Raw genomic sequence first — 17,667 nt, forward strand, 5'->3', positions numbered from 1 at the left:
CAAGTTTCAATTTTTTAACTTGTAGAAATGTTATTGCCATCACACTGAACGCAGCAGGGTGACCCAGAGTTAAGTTTATAGCATTAATAAAAGAATAAATGTTATATTATGACTGACCTGGAAAAAACATGCATCTATCACCATGGCTAATGCTGGGCCGTATGGCGGCCTGGCCTCAAGCAAAAACGTGACAACTCAGCCATTAGCACAGAGAAAATACATTTGTTCATGTTCTGTAGTTTAAAAACAAAAATCCAACAAAATTTACTGCATTTTAAACCTAAACTTTGCAAAACAGTAATCAGATCCAATACACAAATAACATACACAACAAAATGTACAGGGCACCAGTCCTGAAACCTTCAAAAATAGAAGAAGAAAAGAGGAAGTAACTCCAAAGAATAATAATTAGGGGAAACTGAAAAAAAGAAAATCGGTTCAAACAGGATTTTCTTTTGTGCTGGACGTTTGTATGTTACACAACAGAGAATCTGGCAGAGCATAACAAAGAAGAAGCAAAACGGACATCGAGGTATCAAGTGACAATGACGGTACGATGAAAACAATACGATACAATGACAGTGAAGCGGAAGTTATGTGTGTGTAAAGGTGATGCTATTGGAGTGTGTTGTATTAAACACAAATGTCTAAGCCCGATTATTCATCTTAATCTCAGTCTGTTTTTTGGGGGAGGAGGCGACTGGTAGCAGGTCACCTCAGGCAGAGAGACCAGCGCCAAACACATTAAGTCCAGTCACGCCCGCAAGAAGACCAGCTGACTTCCAACTATCAGCGGCTTGAAGAACAGACTGCTGAAGATTATTCTGTCCCAGCACTTTGCTAACAGAATCGTATGACTTAATTTATGTTTTCAATACTTTTTATCAATATGAAATTCTACTGATTAACATCTAAATTAAACTTCTGCAGCTGCAGAAGTTTGACTCTTTAAGTAAATCAAATTGAAATCAACACTCCAAGCTGTGTATGTGTATGTGTGTGTGTTTGTGTGTGTGTGTGTGTGTGAGGTAACAGGCAAAAAATGATTCTATAAAAACTGAGGAGGTTCCATAAAATCAATTAGTGAAAACAAACCTTTTGTAACTCCCGGGGTTCCTTTGCTAAAGTAATGTTATTTGCAAAAGCTGTCAGCGTTATCAGTGTTAGGTTTATTAGTAGAAATTCTTGGTGAAGAAAGGCACTGAAAACACTTTCAGTGGGGCCAACAAAGCAGCTTGAAAACGAGCAGCGAGCAGGCTGAGAGCGGGTGAGACACAAGGACAGATGGTGAGAAAAGCGACGGGACTGTGGAGTTAAACCAACATCAGAAATCCCAGCTGAGGCATGTAAACAAACACATGTGCCGTGCGCATACTTACATCAATCATATCAGAGACGTCATGGATGTAATATTTTGCCACCACTGCATTTGTAGCTGCCAGGTTCAACAAATAGTCGTTCCGGGCTTTTGTGCATTTGAGCTTATTCTCTGAATACTTGGCCTGCCTCTGGGGAGGGGAGAAGAGACAGCAGATAAAGGAAAAACCATCAGTGCAGGAAAATCAAGCGGTGGCTGGGGCTGAGTGTGTGCTCAGACAGATGCAGCTCTGGGATTATCACACAGGTAGAGACAGACGATGCTGAAAGTTTGGAGAGACGGCCTCCAGAGAAGCTCTCTCCAGATACTAATGTGTTTAAGCAGCACAGCCAGGCGTGTATTTTGTGAATAATTTGCAACTTGAGGTATTGAGAAGCTCAGCATTGCCACTTGTAGGAAATGTGTTGCTATTTCCAAAAATTAGCTGCTTTCTTGCAAATATATCTGTAGAATTATGCAGTTGGAACAAGCAGACTGAATCAGCAGTGAGTCTGGAAACAGAGGGAACAGAAACTCCTCATCTGTGACTCTGAAGTTTCAGAATTGGTAGAGTTTTCTCATTTCCTGAGTCAGTACGATGTCAGAACGGTCAGATTTGCAAGGAAGCTTTTAGGCTGATGTTAAAAAAAAACACACTGAAAAATAGTCAGGTTTTAGATTACTTTCCTTTATATTAATGTTGGCATTTTATAACATCAGAACAAAAAAATCTAAGCACACAGCAGATCACATGTATTTATACTGTTAACTATGTGATAACACAATGGCAGCGAAGCTGGAAGAGCTTGATTTCTTATAAAATGTGCTGAGTCTGTAAACCACTTGTGAAGACAAATATATCCTATACTGAGTTGTCAAATGAAGAAACATCAAGACGATATTCTGCAATGAAAAAAGACAGCTCAATACATTCGACAACTTTGTATCAAACAAATTGCCACTTCAGTAACACAGTGATTTGGAAGCACACATTATTGCTGTTTGAAATGCAAACAAAGGACTATAGTTCTAATGCAGCAACTCTTCACCATTATTGGAACTGTTTGCACATCTTGTTATAAATGGCCATTTTATTTCCAATTTCACAAAGCCATTATGATGCAAATTCGAACTGTGCATTAGAGAAAAACAGATTAACTTCCGCTCCTTCCTCTTCTTCCTCCAACCTGTTTGCAGGCTGAGCATTGAGACAAAAGCTTAGAATCAAGGCGCAGGGAAAACACGAATATTCATCAGCACACTGGGTTATAAATAATGTTTGCCTCCCGAGCTAAGCTTCACCTCAGAGGATATCAGCCTGAGGTGGGAGAAACACCGCTGTACAGACAGACCTTTTGATTTCCTGCACCTGAGATAGAATGCAAGATTCATTTGCATGAAACATTTCCAGAGAAGGATCCAAAATAAAAAATGTATGCGATCATCTGAAGTGCAGTGTGGTTCAGAGACCACAGGCCTGACGCTGCTGGCAGGGAAGACTTTTCATAAACTCGGAATCTGCATAAGACGGAAACGGAGGCGACTCGCTGGCCAGGAGTGCTGCGTGCAGTCTGCTCCGTGTGCGTCTGACTGCAAACCTGCAGCACACTCTCCACAGTTCCTGACATGATATTTTTGTTTGCTCTGTACTTTTCTCCTTACGAGTAAAACCATTAAATATATTCTCCATTTAAAGCATACCGACATCGAGCACCGACGAGAAGCATCTCAAAAGTTTACTGAACCTGATTACTCGACTGATGACTCAGGATTTACTCATGTTGAACCGAGCTCAAGTATGTGCTTGTGAACACACAGAACATTCCCAGTCTTGGGCGTGTTTACCTTCTCTTTCATCTTCTCTATTTTCCTGACGGAGCTGCGTCTCGGCTGGCGGTCCTCGTGGCGCAGGAGGTTTACATTGAGATCTCCGGACTTGCTGAACTGCTTCTCTTCCTGCTTCTCGGCGTCTTTGAGCTTGCTCTCTGCACTGATGCTCTCAGTGTGGTACATGTGGTATGTTTTCATCACCTACAAGAAGAAGATGACAGAATATCAAGAATATAAGATCCATGCGTCATTCATAAACACTTCAATTAGTCTTTCAAAAAAAAAAAAAAAAAAAAAAAAAAAAATCGGGCTCAAATGGAGTTTTTTTTTTTTTAATGAAAGTCTGAATGATCTTGTTTTTGTCCATCTTGTTCCCTCTGACCCTTTCACCGCTGTTTCCTGCCCTTGACTTCATTTCAACAGTACCTCCTCATTACTCGCTCTCTGTGAAGCAAAGTGACAGCTCTGTTTTTTTCCGTTTCCTCTACGGTTGCCTCCTCGCTTTGATCTCTAACGCAACACTTATGACACCCTCCACCGCCAAACACCTCCACCTCTTGTACAACACAGCGATGACAGGACAGTGGTGACAGGAAGCCGTCGTTTGACACGACAGACGCAAACTTCATCTCCATTAGCTCTACTCACAGAGGCCTCTTCAGCCTCATAAAGGAGCGTGCAGATGTGAGCTGCATCTTCAAACGTTTCAGGCATTCATGATGATCCATGAACACCTTAGGATGTCAACATAAACAGCCAGTTATTTGTTTCCTGTGATCCGGCGTGGTATGCCGGCCTGGCGCTGTACTAAAACAGTGGGGTTCCTTTTGCCTGTATGAAATGCTACTGAGCAAAATCACATGTTTGGGTCACTTATATATATATATATATATAAAACCCTCCAGTGAGCCCCAAACCTGGAAAGTCATTATTCACCACTGATGCCATCTTTCCCTACTAAGAACACCTTAACATAAAAGAAATAAATGGAAGAAGAGAGTAGAGTGACAGGAACAACAGTGACCAAGCTGACCCACTGTTCCTCTGCAGGCTGTCAAACTGTTTTTACATCCGTCTGAAAATACGCTAAATTGCTGGTTATCGTTAAACCATCTGACTCCAGGACCCGCCGCTAAAGACAGAGTAATCTGCAGGAAGAGCTTCAGCTTCAGCTGCGTCTGCAGGAGGTGTGTGCATAGTTAGAGTTCTCTGACAACAGCCCAGGGCTATTTCACTCTCCTGCAGGGAGGCGACAGACGCAGCGGGAGGACAGCTGATGTTTAAGGCACAGAGACACATACGGATTTCTATCACGAACACTGTCATTTTTAAATTGAAAACGCTGCATGTTTCACTTCTATTCCAACCCAAAATGTTTTCCCTTTAGATGAAAAATCTAGCTCAACAACACCTGTCAGTGGTATATAATGCTTATGCTTCAGAAAACAATTCATAACAAATAATCTGCCTAAATGACGAACTTTAAAAAGAGCATCATTTTTGTGACACAGCTATATCAAGAATGGATTGTGTTCAGGTAAACAATGAATGAGTAAAGAGGCAGCGCTTCAGAGCCAAAATGAAACAAAATGAAAAGCTGCGAGACGAGACTGAAGAGCAGACATCAGACACAACATGGGAGATCAGAGGGATAAGATAAGGTAACGCCTTATTGATCCCAGGGAGGATATTAGGCAGGAAATTAACACACGTGAGGGCAAAAAAAAAAAAAAAAACCTGTAGGGTGAAAATAACATTAGGAAGCACCGGTCTGACTTTTTGGACACTTGTTATTAATATCAAGCCAATAACATCCTCGCTCCCACCGATGCTTCTGGTGCAGCATCATCCTTCTAACAATATTTGAAGAAGCTTCAGCCAACAGCCACGTCTTCTTCCCCTCACCTCTCCCCCAGCTGCCAGACATCCAAACGGTATTTCACAGTTTTTTTAAGCAAAATTTGTTTTGTTGGCAGCCAGAGAAAAGTGTTGGAAAATACCACAAGGCAACCACCATGTGGCCGCATGATTGATTCTGCTATTTCAGTAAAATGAAACACAAACAGGGATCACCGCGATGAAAAACAATTCTTCTCCTGGCTTTTGCTGCCCAGTTACTGGGAGGAGACATATTTGGGGAAATTCTTAAGTCTCATAGCCCTCTGAATTACAAGATACAGCTTTATAGTAAACAAAAACACAGTAGAAAGATGGCAAATATAAACAAAATAGAGGCCTTGCAAGGCTGGCAAGGAAACTCAAAGTCATGAGAGGAAGAAGAGACGCCTCATGAAGACATGGTGTGACGCCCTGAATGTACAGATAATGAAGTGATGTGTACATACAGCGAGAAAAACAATTACTGTCTACGGAACAGTCCGCGTCTTAGTCTAAAATTATTCATTTCATAAAGGCTCTCTGCCTGTGTTTGTTGGAGCCTTCAATTTTTCACCTCGGCTGCGAATTTTCACACAACACCTACAATCCCTCTCGCATTCACAAAGGATAAAGCAGACTGAAGCAAATCAACATACAGACCTTCTAATGTCTTGCCAGATTGCAGCTGAAAGCTACATAAAACATCAAAATTTGAACCATGTGAGTTTTATTACCCAGCCTCAAAGCACTGAACGATGATGCAGTAAAATGTATGCCACAGTGCACCCGAAGTCCACTCTTGAGGCCAGACTGAAAATGGCTGGACTCCTCAGAAACTGGAAATTGAATGCACCCTCTCTGATTATCATGTGTGTCGATAATATATGTGTCTGAATATGATTAACATACATATACAGTTGTGATAATCATATGCTGCCCATAAATAGCACTCTGTTGGGTCTCTTTCGGGGCATGTTGCCAGCGCCGTCCTTTGGTATTTCTACTCCCATCGCACTGCAAGGATGAATAAGTCATATAACGAAGGCCTGCCATCGCTTTGGTTTCACCTCAAGGGCTGAGGATTGCTGACGTTGGTTGAAGTTCATCCAGTTTGGGGCATGCACCATTGATATGAGCTTGAGCGAGAGTACCACCAGCGCTGCTCTCATCGCTGTTATGGCTGCCATTTATTTCGTCTGTCAACTGGAATCAGTTGCAAACAGCTGTAGTTGTTAATTTCTAACAACCAAAACTGTCAAAAGGATGTCCACCCAATCCAAATTGTAGTCATTAATACAATGAAATATTAATGGTATGACATCTTTTGGGGATAAATCCATCCCATTATAGCTAAAATGACCAACAGGATACATCAATCATTAATGCCATTCACTGTTACCTCTTTATATTAAAACATATGGGAAGCAGCTGCAGGATGCCTGAGAGGTGCTTCCTATAAAAAAAAAAAAAAAGTGGCTGCACGCTATTCTTTGCAGCAGTGAACTCTGAATCAGGACCAGAGCTTAAAGAGTTCAGCGAGAGAGGCTTAAACTGTGCAATTTGAAGAGAAACGTGACGTTTCTTTTCATCAGTTGCACCAGCCTGACTCACTCGCCCTCATCAATCATCATCAAGCTGCTTGTACTGAGCAAGCACGAAATGAATGAAAGAAATTACTGAGGGATTGATCACAGAACTGTCTTTGGTGCACTAAATTGTTGCATTCACTCGGTGAATTTTAAAACGAAAATGGAAGACCTTTCGGGCTTAGCTGCAAACTAAATCATGAAACACCATCAAGCGGATTAAAATCTGGATTACAGATAAATAAGAAAGGTAAGCTAAGATAAGACATAACAAGGCAAAAAGACAGAAGTGGAAGCAAGAACGAAAGATAATACAAGAAATAAAAAAAAAATATATAGTAAAATGTCAAAAGTAGAGAGAGGAAATATGACTTTGGACGATCACTGTGACAAGGCCAGATGTGAAAGATCAATCTGCAGGAGACACACTCCATGACTTACAGTGTAGAGTTCATTTGTCACCTTCACCAGCTCCTCATGCATCTGGATCCCGATGTCCTTGCTCTGAAAAACAGTCACAAGAAGAAACAGGGCTGAAAAAAAAACCTGAGCTGAAGAAACTAACTCAGTCAATTATGCTGACACAAGGAGTTCGGCGAGTCGGAGAGAAATGCCCCAACAGCTCCTGGATGGATGGCCAACACAATCTGATGCAGAGGATTTACTGCACTATGAATCAGCAAGCAGCAACAAAAAGGTAAGATACAGAGGTCTATGTGGCTTTAGTCATAAAATATCCGTATGGTATGCAGCAGCACAGGTATATATACATATACTAACACTCAGAATATTTACTCTACAACTTTATCAAAATAACTCAGACTCAAGTTTTCAATTGTTGGCCGCGTAGTAACAGCATACCTGTGTAAAAAAAACACGTTACACACCTGGACTGCACACAGATAATAACTGACAGAACACAGCCAATAACATATGTTTGTGTCAGAGCGCAGAGCGAGACAGGAAGCTTTTATTTTAAAGCGGTGTGGAATAAGCAGCACAGGAATCCATGGTTTTACTAACATCACCGAGCTGCTGAACATAAGATGTTTGAAAGAGTGATAGAAAAATAAGGTGAGTATAGTCACAAACAGAGAATACTGAGATAAATAAAAGGGTAAAAAATGGACTGCGGCTCAGCTGGCAGAGCGGGTGGTCTTCCAATTTCATTATTCGCAGCTTGATACCCCAGCCCGCCCTGGCCATGTGTTGAAGTGCTCTTGGGCAGGAAGCTGAAGCCAGTCACACATGAGCAAACTGCACGGCTGCCATCAACACATCGCAGGATTTCAACTAAACAAAACTACAATTAAAAGCCTAATTTAAACACATTTCATATTCTGTCTTTAAAAAAGAGACATTACCTAATATTGTGTGTGATTAATCTCTGTGCTCATAACATCAAATAACAGCAACAACCACACACACTCACGTTTCTGAGACATTCATTGACAGGGTGTTGGCAGAAAGACTCACTTTTATCTGTCTGACAGTCCAATGCCTGTACTTGAAAAAACTTGCAACTGATGAGTCAGTAATTCAAATGATTATCAAAGATGAATACGCTCATATTCATCCTAAAACACTATTAGGCTTCATCCTTCTTCAAGAAGAGAATCCATACTTTTGTTTAGGTTTTGATCTAGCTCAAACGCTAAGTGTTCCTCCATCGAGCAGCGAGTGTGATGAATGGGACGTAACCTCACTGGGCTCAAGCAGCTGGTGAATGGCGTCTGCATGCTTCAGCGGCTGCAGCACGAGGCGGACTGCGCCGTGTGCTGGGAGAGTAGGGAGGGCTCATTCATTGAGTGAACCACTGTGATGCAACGCGCTGTAAGAGCTGGAGCAGATCGCACCGCAACAGCCGTCATGGAACAGCCTGGAATACGTCTTTTATTTTTTTCAAGGATGAAAGGTACAAAGGAGAATATTTTGACCCACTGTCAGTTGTCATGTATTTTGAAAACAATTAGAGAACACGATGGAATTCTAAGCAGAGAGCAGGGAAACACTGCCAGCACAGTCGAGCTTGCCACACCTAGATAATTACATGATGCCAGGCAATCTTTCTTTCTTGTACTGTACAAAGTGTTTCAGCTTTAATCAGTCTTTTCAACAAAGGTATGACGCATCAGCTATTGATTTCTGTCTACAAGACAAAACTAAGTGAAATTTCAAGCTGCCACAGTGCCTTTGAAATCTCTTTAAATTCTGTAAGATACCATCTACTCTCCTCCATGCAGTTGGTTTCTAAAGTTCAAGGGTGTGATCAGGTTTGAGGTACAGTGCACCCCAGTTCTGGAATCATTTGCAAAGAGAGCTCAATAACAAAATAATCCAATAACAACACCAACATTATCGCTGATGTGTTCTTTATGTGTCTAATGATCCATCGCTTTGAAACCCAGAAAGGTTTTCTCAGCTACTCTGCCCTGGCTTACTTTGTCCTGCGCTCAACAAAGGCTTATCGTGGTTGTTTTCCGAGAGAAACTGGTCTCTCTAAATAGCCCAAGGGTGTGAATGTGAGTGCGTCTGGTTGTCTGTGTCGCTGTGATTGCCCTGTGATGAACTGGCGACTTGTCCAGGTTGTAATCTACCTTCAGCCACAACCAGCTGAGCTCAGCTCCGGCACTGTGCAACCTTTACTCCAATAGAGCCGTTTAGAACATGGATGGATGAGAGGAGGTCCCCAGAGCACGCTACTATTTCAAATAAAGTATTTACTGTGTCTAAATACCACTGGCAGGAGTATGCAGCAGAGTTGTCCATTCATATTTCCAAACTTGGAGCAGGCTTCAAACACCAGCTGACTCAAAAAGGATGGAGTTTTAATCCATATTCTCACACACACACACACACACAGGTATGCACAGTTTGTGAATGGAGCCTGGTAAGTGGGGTGGAACTGACCTACAGGAAGGCCTGCGAGGTGAAAACAGGGCTGTGATGTTTGGATAAGACCTCAGTCGTCTCTGCTATGCGCTGACAGTGTGCCAGACGCTGCTCACACGAGGTGGGGTCTCCACAGTACTGGACTGGAGGTGTCCCACCTTCATTTACTGCTCCGTGCACCATGCACAAAGTCCGGAACATTACTAGGTCCATGTGCAAGTCTGTCTGTTCCCAATTGGCAATGAGGAAACTACTGATTCTCTCAAATCTGTATCAATTCCACAACAGTTGGTGTTTTTTCATCTGCATTATCGCTGGCAACAACAACAGAGGAGCAGCAAATAAAGAGGGAGAGATGATTGCTTCACTGACCTTCTTGAAGAGGCGGATGACGTCTTCACTGATCTGTGCCAGGCGGACGATAACGTTGTTGGTGTAGATGTCACTGAGAGTGGCGTGGTCCCGGCTCTCACGTCTCGTCTGGTTCAGCACCAGATACCAGCAGTTTACTGATGACAGCAAGTGCTGGTCTTTTCTGGAATAACATGAGACACAAAAAAAAGTAAAATCATTTTTTTGTACTGAAAGCAAGTCAAATACAGGATGCATGGCTATGATCTCAATTACCTTTTAAAGCACACATCTGTACACAGCTATTCCAACAGTGGATTCCACAAAAGGGAATGAAAGTGACAGTTGGGTTCAAGACTAACGACAGGCAGCAGTAGTGTTTGAAATATCTTCTATTTTGAGATCGTGACCCCGTGTTTGGGGTAAATTAAAAATGCCGTTACTGCTTCCACTTACATACATAACCACACACTCCCCTGTTCTGTAGAGGAACCAAGAGATTCTGCAAAAGGTATTTAGAAAACTCATGGAAAAGACAACCACAAACAGCCTGAATTAACCAACACAGCTTCAGCACTTGATATTATCCTGGCAATTGGTATTTTGGTACGTGTAACAGCACCCATGACTTCTAAACTACTATTTTACAGCACTATGTGCTCTTGATAATACCTGTAAACAATAAATCAACAGCTTAAAATCAGGTTAGTATGATCCCTGTGGCACCATTGCTTTCTATTGCCCCAAGATAAGCAATTCTCCACCAACATGCCCATGGTTTCACCTCAAACTGATCACTATTTGGAGATCAGCTAAAAGGATTGTGCCATGCTTTGCATCATGCAAGACATGGCTTTCCAACTATACTAAGTGTTTTTAACTAAGTAAAAAATAAAGAGTATATCAATGTTCTCTCACTGATGTTTAACAATTATCCTACTGACGTTAAACAGCGCTAAACACAATATGAAGTCTGTCCCACAGAATGTTCAGAGCTTGTAGGCACTGAAATAAAAGCTCCACTGAAAATGAGATCACTTCATGACTGTGTTTATTCTGAACAATAAAGGGTTAGTCATCAAAGGGTGTGGTCAAACATCATAAAATCATAGATAACCTGAGAAGGTATGAAAGGCCACAACCTTTCATCGACTTAAATGTTGACTGACTGAATGTGGCGTTCCCCACAAAAATCCCTTCAAACAATGAAACGACTAGTAAAGCATCAACTGCTTAAATTCACGACGGTGGTGACCATAACGACCCAGAGAGGCTTGAGCCTTGATTGCTTCATAATCAGTTTAAACTGCCTCTGCTTCAAGCACTTTGAAATAGGAAAGTCCACACAGACATCGGGACACACACACACACACACACACACACACACACACACACACACACACACAATCCTCTCAAACCCATAACCTTGTCTGGGTGCTATCTAAGCATTAATCAATCAGCCAGCCCTGAGGAGGAGACAAAGACATGGAGGGAAATGAGAGCACAATAGGGAGAGAGCCAGAGCAGCGTGGGGGATAGGGTTTCACTGAGCAGCACCAACATCAAAGACGCGGCTCCAAAGAGCGTCCATAATGTTAATCACATCTAATGAAGCTGATATCCAGCTACTCCAGAGTGCTTTCACCATTATGTCTTTACTCAACTCTGTCCCTAAACACACTCACAACAGGCTGACATGGCACGAACATCAGCAAATCACCCACATAGCATTAGTGGGAATTAAAAATATAATGTAGCCGTGGCTGGAAAACGGAACGTGGTGTTCTGAGATGCACTTTGGCTGAAATTCCCAGATTATTAACTCATAATGGCATTAATGTAGGAACAATTCAAAATAGCTGCTGCAAGTCAGTCATCATTTTCACATTTTAGTATGAAAAATGAATTCAGCTAAATTCAGTTTAGTATACTAATGTGATGTGCAGTAGTCAAGCAGAAATTTGTGTTTCATCAACACTTAACGGCAAGATTATGAACATCTTCTCCCTAACTCCTCCTGGGACGGCCGAGTTGTCTTTTCCAACCATCTCTCAGTTGGAAGTAATTCTGACTTTGATGCTTTGTTGCTTCATCTCTTAACCCCAAAGCACCTTTATTTTAGTCTCTTGTTTTTTATCTGCATCAGCTTTACTTCCAAGCCCTGCAAACTGTCCACGAGCATAAATCCTCGACCTTCCTCCGACGATTTAAAGTGCCCGTGGACCTTTGGTCCCAGATAAAACCATTCAGCCATTTTTTTTCTTTTACATTAATGTGTGTTTAATTGGACTGGGACAGTACAGGGAGATTATAGGGCTATAATAATAAAACGTGTAATGGCCACCATTCTCACCTCACGGTCAACATATCCCCAGATGCAGTTCTTTCTGTGGGGAGTTTGCATGTTCTTTCTGGTTTTCTCTGGGTATGCTATTTTCTTCCTACAGTTCAAAAACATGTGGATGCTAATTAGTGACTTTAAAAAGCCTTGATCAGGTGAGGGACTTCAACAAAACCTCATGAAAACCATCAAAACACATTTGAGTTTGAACCACGGTAAGAAGTAGATATAATTGTTCCTAGAATGTCAGACAAAAATACTAAATATCTACTTTGCATGCATTTTCCTATATTAGGTAATGAATCTGACTGTTCAACCCGAACACACCAAAGCAGCTGAAGGAGAAAAATGCTAAATCAAGTCAAAGAGAAGGGTACATATCGTTAATGTTGGGGTTATAACCTTGGAGACATTAGAAAGAAACAGACAAAGGAAAGAGGATGTCTTTCCTCTAACTGCTGCCCTCCTTTCACAGGAATAAGCAGCAGAAGGCCGGTAATTAGGCCTCTGTACCGCCACGTCTCCGGGAGTGACTTAACATTGCACTAAATCTAGCTCCCTGTTTTGTTGTAAAGCACCTTGTCTATTTTCCCCACATTTAAAAATGTGTCTGTATCACAAAAAAAACAGGCACTATCTCAAAGTCTGCACTGTCCCCACTGCTCCTTTTCTGATTTCCCATCAAAAGATGAATATCGGCAGAGAACCTGTGGGTCAATTAATCTCTCGGGCTTCAAACGAGTTGGTTTAGGATGGCTCTGTGCCCTCAGTATTTATCCACAGGATATCATTAACATGCAGCAGAAGGCAAACGATGAGCTCCGAGAGTCTCTAGAGAAGTGAAAAGGAAGAGGAGGAGGAGAGACGAGTGCAGCTTTCTGGCATCCTATTACATCCGTCTCATCCTGCAAAGCACCGTCTGACTGCCTGCACGGTTTTTACGATTCCCGCTCGCTCTCCCTCGCCATCCCTGTCAGGATGAAACAAGCTATCTAATCTGCGGAATACCTGATGACCGTGAAGCAGAGAGCAAAGGGGGAAACAATGAAAGCATGCAGGGTTGGAAAATCCAGCAATAACCGTTGATTGAGGGATAAATTGATCGCGAGCTATCTCCATTATGTGCATGCCCTGAACAAGTGAGCATTGTATAGATTGGTGCCCGGGCTGCGGTCACGGTTGCACTGAATGCCACCATCTAATCACCCGCAGCCTCTGATGTGTCTGAGCCAGGATTTCCAGAAGGAAGTGTGTATTTATCAAACCAGGGCTCGGCTCTATGAAGGCCTTTAATCCCCTCCACACTGCCTGCCTGCTGCTTATCAATGAAACATCCAAGGAAAGGAGAAAGAGCCAAACATACAGTTTCAAAAGACAAGGGCCGCATGAGCACATGCCACTGGTTTTGCCATTTATATTCATGTTGCCCCGGTTTCGAAGCAGGGCTTCAATATGCTACATTGCTGATTTGCACATCATTTAGCAATTTTTTTGCGGGTTTTTTTTTTTTTTTTGAAGGAAGCGTGCTGCCAGCATTTGATAATACACAGCTGCGCAGACACATGAGCCAGAGCACGGCAGGAGTATGTTGGAGCATTAGTGAACCGGAGACGTTGGTTTGACAAGAGCTAAGAGGCAAACCACAAATCAGCAAAGCAAAGATGTTTTAGATACCGGTTTCTTTCAGTTGCGTATTGACCGCCGTGGTCAGAAAAACCAGGTCCAGAGAGAGACCGTTTTACCCTTTGACCTTCAGCCCAGCGAGGAGTGTAACTGGTTACACTTCAAGAAAAACACAGATACACTTTGTGGGGAGCCTGTCTACTATGGTCTTATTTCTTGTCTGAATTACAAGTTAACATCAAGCACAGATGCAATGAAACAATTCCACGAATTCACAGGACAGGGAAATTTCAAGTCATGAAACAGCTTCAATCGCATGTTTTTGGACTGTAAGAGGAAACCACAGCAGCTGACAGAAAACCCACGCACTCATTGTGAGGCCACCACTGCACCACTTTGTATCACCGCGCATCATTTCATGAGTTTATATTGCAACCAGAGAGCATGATGGCTTTTTAGAAGCCCTTGAAAGCCGCGCATGTTTGAGCATGAGCTGCTGTGGGAACGTGCAGCAGTATCCACTGACCACAGCATGAAGAGACACAGCAATCCTCTGGAATGGGAAATTTAAAGTTAAGTATCTCACATGCCCAAAGCTCTCACACTATTAAGAAACTAAATACTTTTCCTCATATTCTTCTTTGAACAATTACAGTGTCAACACACACACGTTCACACTCTTTCCTCTTTCAGACTGATCGCAGGCCCTATCAGTGTGACATGAGTTGACTCTAACGTTGTGGTGCAATGTGTGAAGATACAATTCCACTCTATTTTGATGGATGTACATTACAGATACCCACTGATACACCCTGAAATGCCATAGTTATCATTAAATCAGACTTTGACCTCTTAACTGCGATCCACTGAGATGACAATAGCACTTCAACTGGAGCCCAGAGCAGCTAAGGAACCATTCAGTGCTCCTTTTCACTGTGGCAAATGAGGTGGGGTAAATGAGCGGAGTGATTCTTGGTCGGGTTGCTGCGGTGTAGCCGGAGCTGCAGTAGCTGTAAATCACAGCTGCATTCAGCGAGCTAATGAATGTGCAGGAGAAGGGTTCAGCCAGAAGACTGTAGGACCAGAGCCAAGATACATAGAAGTTCATCCCAGTCAAAATCCCTCCAGTTTACCTGAAATGTTTCTTAATAAAGTGGCATTAAACTCACACCAGTTCTTTATGGAAACCCTCTCTGGAGTGTATTCTATTCTGTCTATTCCATTGCAAAATAAGGAGCTGTGTGTGACAGCATTCAAAAATAAGTGAGTTTAAAAGAAGCTACTTGTGTGCACAAGATGCAAACAGTCAGAATTTGAGGCACTCTGAGTTTCTGATGGTGCTGACTGCATGTTTGGGCTGCATGTCTATAAGAATGTTTTTATTGGAAAATCACAAATGTTTTCTTGCCCAGGCCCATTTGGGATTATTTTTTTTAACTTAACTAGCTGGAACTGGTAGGACAGGCATAGTAAAGGGTTTGTCACAGTTGATTACATGGATTTGTGGTCACACGCCTGCAGGTTAGGAGTTCATGGTACAAGGGGAAATGATGTTTTAAGCCTTTATTTAGCTTAATCAAAAGTTCACTCTGAATGTTGTGTTGGCTTGACTTGAATTGAACCGACGCTTGTAGGGGGGTGAAGCTGATTCCAGCTGACTATGAGCAAAGGGTCAAGACTGCTTTGGACAAGTTGCCAGTTCATCACTGGAAAGCAGAGAGACAGACAGAAACACACCCTCACAATCACTCCTACGGGCAATGTTAGAGACACCAGTCAAGGTTGATTTCATGTTTTTGGATTGGAGGATCCCTCGTAAAAACCAGACCACACACAGGAAGAACATGGCAGCTTCAGAAAGGGCCACAAGCCCAACCTGTGTTACGCCGTGGAAGAGTCCCGCTAGAGGCAAGAGTTCTTAACACTTCTTGAAACTCACAGGTTATTACATTTTTAAATAAGCTTATGGAATAACAACCTTGCTGTTTGCGTTGTAACCATTTTGCGACTCTATATAAGTGTGTCTGTGTCCGTGGTCTTTGTTAAGACAGTGGGCCTCAATGATCCTCGCAGCGTGAAGTAATATGTGAACATGTGTCCCAGCATTAGGTGTACCTCCTCCTCGCTGTGTGGATAAGATCAACTGTTCAGTCCAAAGGTTAAGCCGGTGCGTTGCAGCGGCAGCAGCGGTGCAGCTCTGTTGACTGTCGGCCAAGTCTGTCGTCAGAACGAAGCCGGACTGCTCTCACACAGCTGGAGCCAATTATCCGGCCAAATCCTCTTCCATTTCACACAAACATCACTCTCCTGCACGCTGCACATGTGCTCCTGGTGTAAATACATGACTTTACATTATCACGACAGCGTCTGCACGCTATAAGTATGAAAAAGTTTCTCATAGTTTTGTTTGTGAGATTGTGTTTAAAGTATATTTGAAGTCGAGGAATGATGAGACAATCTGTTCAAACTGGATCTACAAACATCTTTTTAACTTTTTCAAGGGAAAAATCCTCATTAATGCAACTGCAGTAAGCCGAGAGTTACTGAGGGGAACTATAATATAAGGCTTCTTATACTCTAATGCAGCAATACCAACTATTTAATAATATATAGACACGTAACATTAAGAGGATTGATTAGGTATAATTAATCCTCTCACAACAGATACTCTTCTAACAATACATACTGACTATTACACTTAAACAATGTACTATTTGCAGGCTTTGTACACATTAATATATTTAATAGCTTAGAAATAAAATTATAGAGTCTTTAATGTTTAATAATATTACAGGGGTTTAAGTAATATTGGTGTCGAACAATGAGCGACACACTGGTGTAATCGTTCACACTCACACCTCACTGCAAGACATTTCCCAGTTCGAGTCCTGAATGGCTTCCATGCCTTTCTGTTCATGTGTGAATTTCAACACCGTGCACTGCAGTCTAATTGGTTTGCATGTGAGCATGTGTGTGATGTTTTTTTTTGTGCTGATGAACTGTCCAGGATGGAAGTCTACAAAGACACTATTCCCAAAAACCTTAATAAATGACATTTTTTTTACTTGTTATTTAGTTGATAATTATTGTAAATGTATGTTTATGGATGGTAGGAAATGTGAAAATACTAACAGGTAGTTTAACATTTAAGGGAAACACAAAGCTCTGTCACATGTTCCCCAAACGAAAACAGAATGTGAAATACATCATTAAAAGACTTCTGTTTTCATTTGGAAGATGAAGTACATACTTTATATTCTGATGCAGACTTTATAGCTGAGATAAACTTCCAGATCGCAGCTGGGTTAGTGCTCCCAAACCCGATGAACTAATCTCGCCCGCTAGCCTGAGGTGCTCGATTTTGGGAGCGGCAGAACTCAATTTCATGCCCTGCATGAGTCAAGCACCGATGTGTTGGCAGAGATTTCAGAGGAAATTAAGTCTAATTTCTGCTCTTGCATAATGTTTCTGTAGATCCAGTGCTATAACTCTCAATGGGTCGAAGCAGCAGGTGCTCCAGTTTTGACACAATGGCGTTCTGTGACCTTCTTCAGCCACGGCTTCTGTTACACTTACTTTATGCTCACTTTACCTTTATAATTGGGACATATAATTTTCTTTCTGTCCATTCATTCAATCCATACAAAATCCTGTAAAGGTAAAAGGAAATTATTTAATCTGCAATTATAATTTCATAGTCTACATTATGAGATTGTCTTCTTCTATGCAATGCACAAAAATCATCAAGCACTTTTCAAACTGTTTCCATCTATAATCACTGGCAACAGGAGAGTCTTACCAATTTTCCT

General features: G+C 41.9%; 1 protein-coding gene across 2 annotated transcripts in view; it reads right to left on the reverse strand.

The window, feature by feature from the left end:
- srgap3 (SLIT-ROBO Rho GTPase activating protein 3) overlaps nucleotides 1-17,667 on the reverse strand; it is a 50,224-nt gene that overhangs the window by 18,878 nt on the left and 13,679 nt on the right. For both annotated transcript variants that reach the window (XM_030091449.1, XM_030091448.1), the window contains exons 3-6: nucleotides 9,916-10,078; nucleotides 7,093-7,155; nucleotides 3,203-3,388; nucleotides 1,380-1,508 (exon numbers count right to left, since the gene is read on the reverse strand). In XM_030091449.1, coding sequence (XP_029947309.1) covers nucleotides 1,380-1,508; nucleotides 3,203-3,388; nucleotides 7,093-7,155; nucleotides 9,916-10,078 — 541 coding nt within the window. The remainder of the gene's footprint in view (nucleotides 1-1,379; nucleotides 1,509-3,202; nucleotides 3,389-7,092; nucleotides 7,156-9,915; nucleotides 10,079-17,667) is intronic.

The sequence above is a fragment of the Salarias fasciatus genome, chromosome 5 (assembly GCF_902148845.1).
Source record: "Salarias fasciatus chromosome 5, fSalaFa1.1, whole genome shotgun sequence".
NCBI lineage: Eukaryota > Metazoa > Chordata > Actinopteri > Blenniiformes > Blenniidae > Salarias > Salarias fasciatus.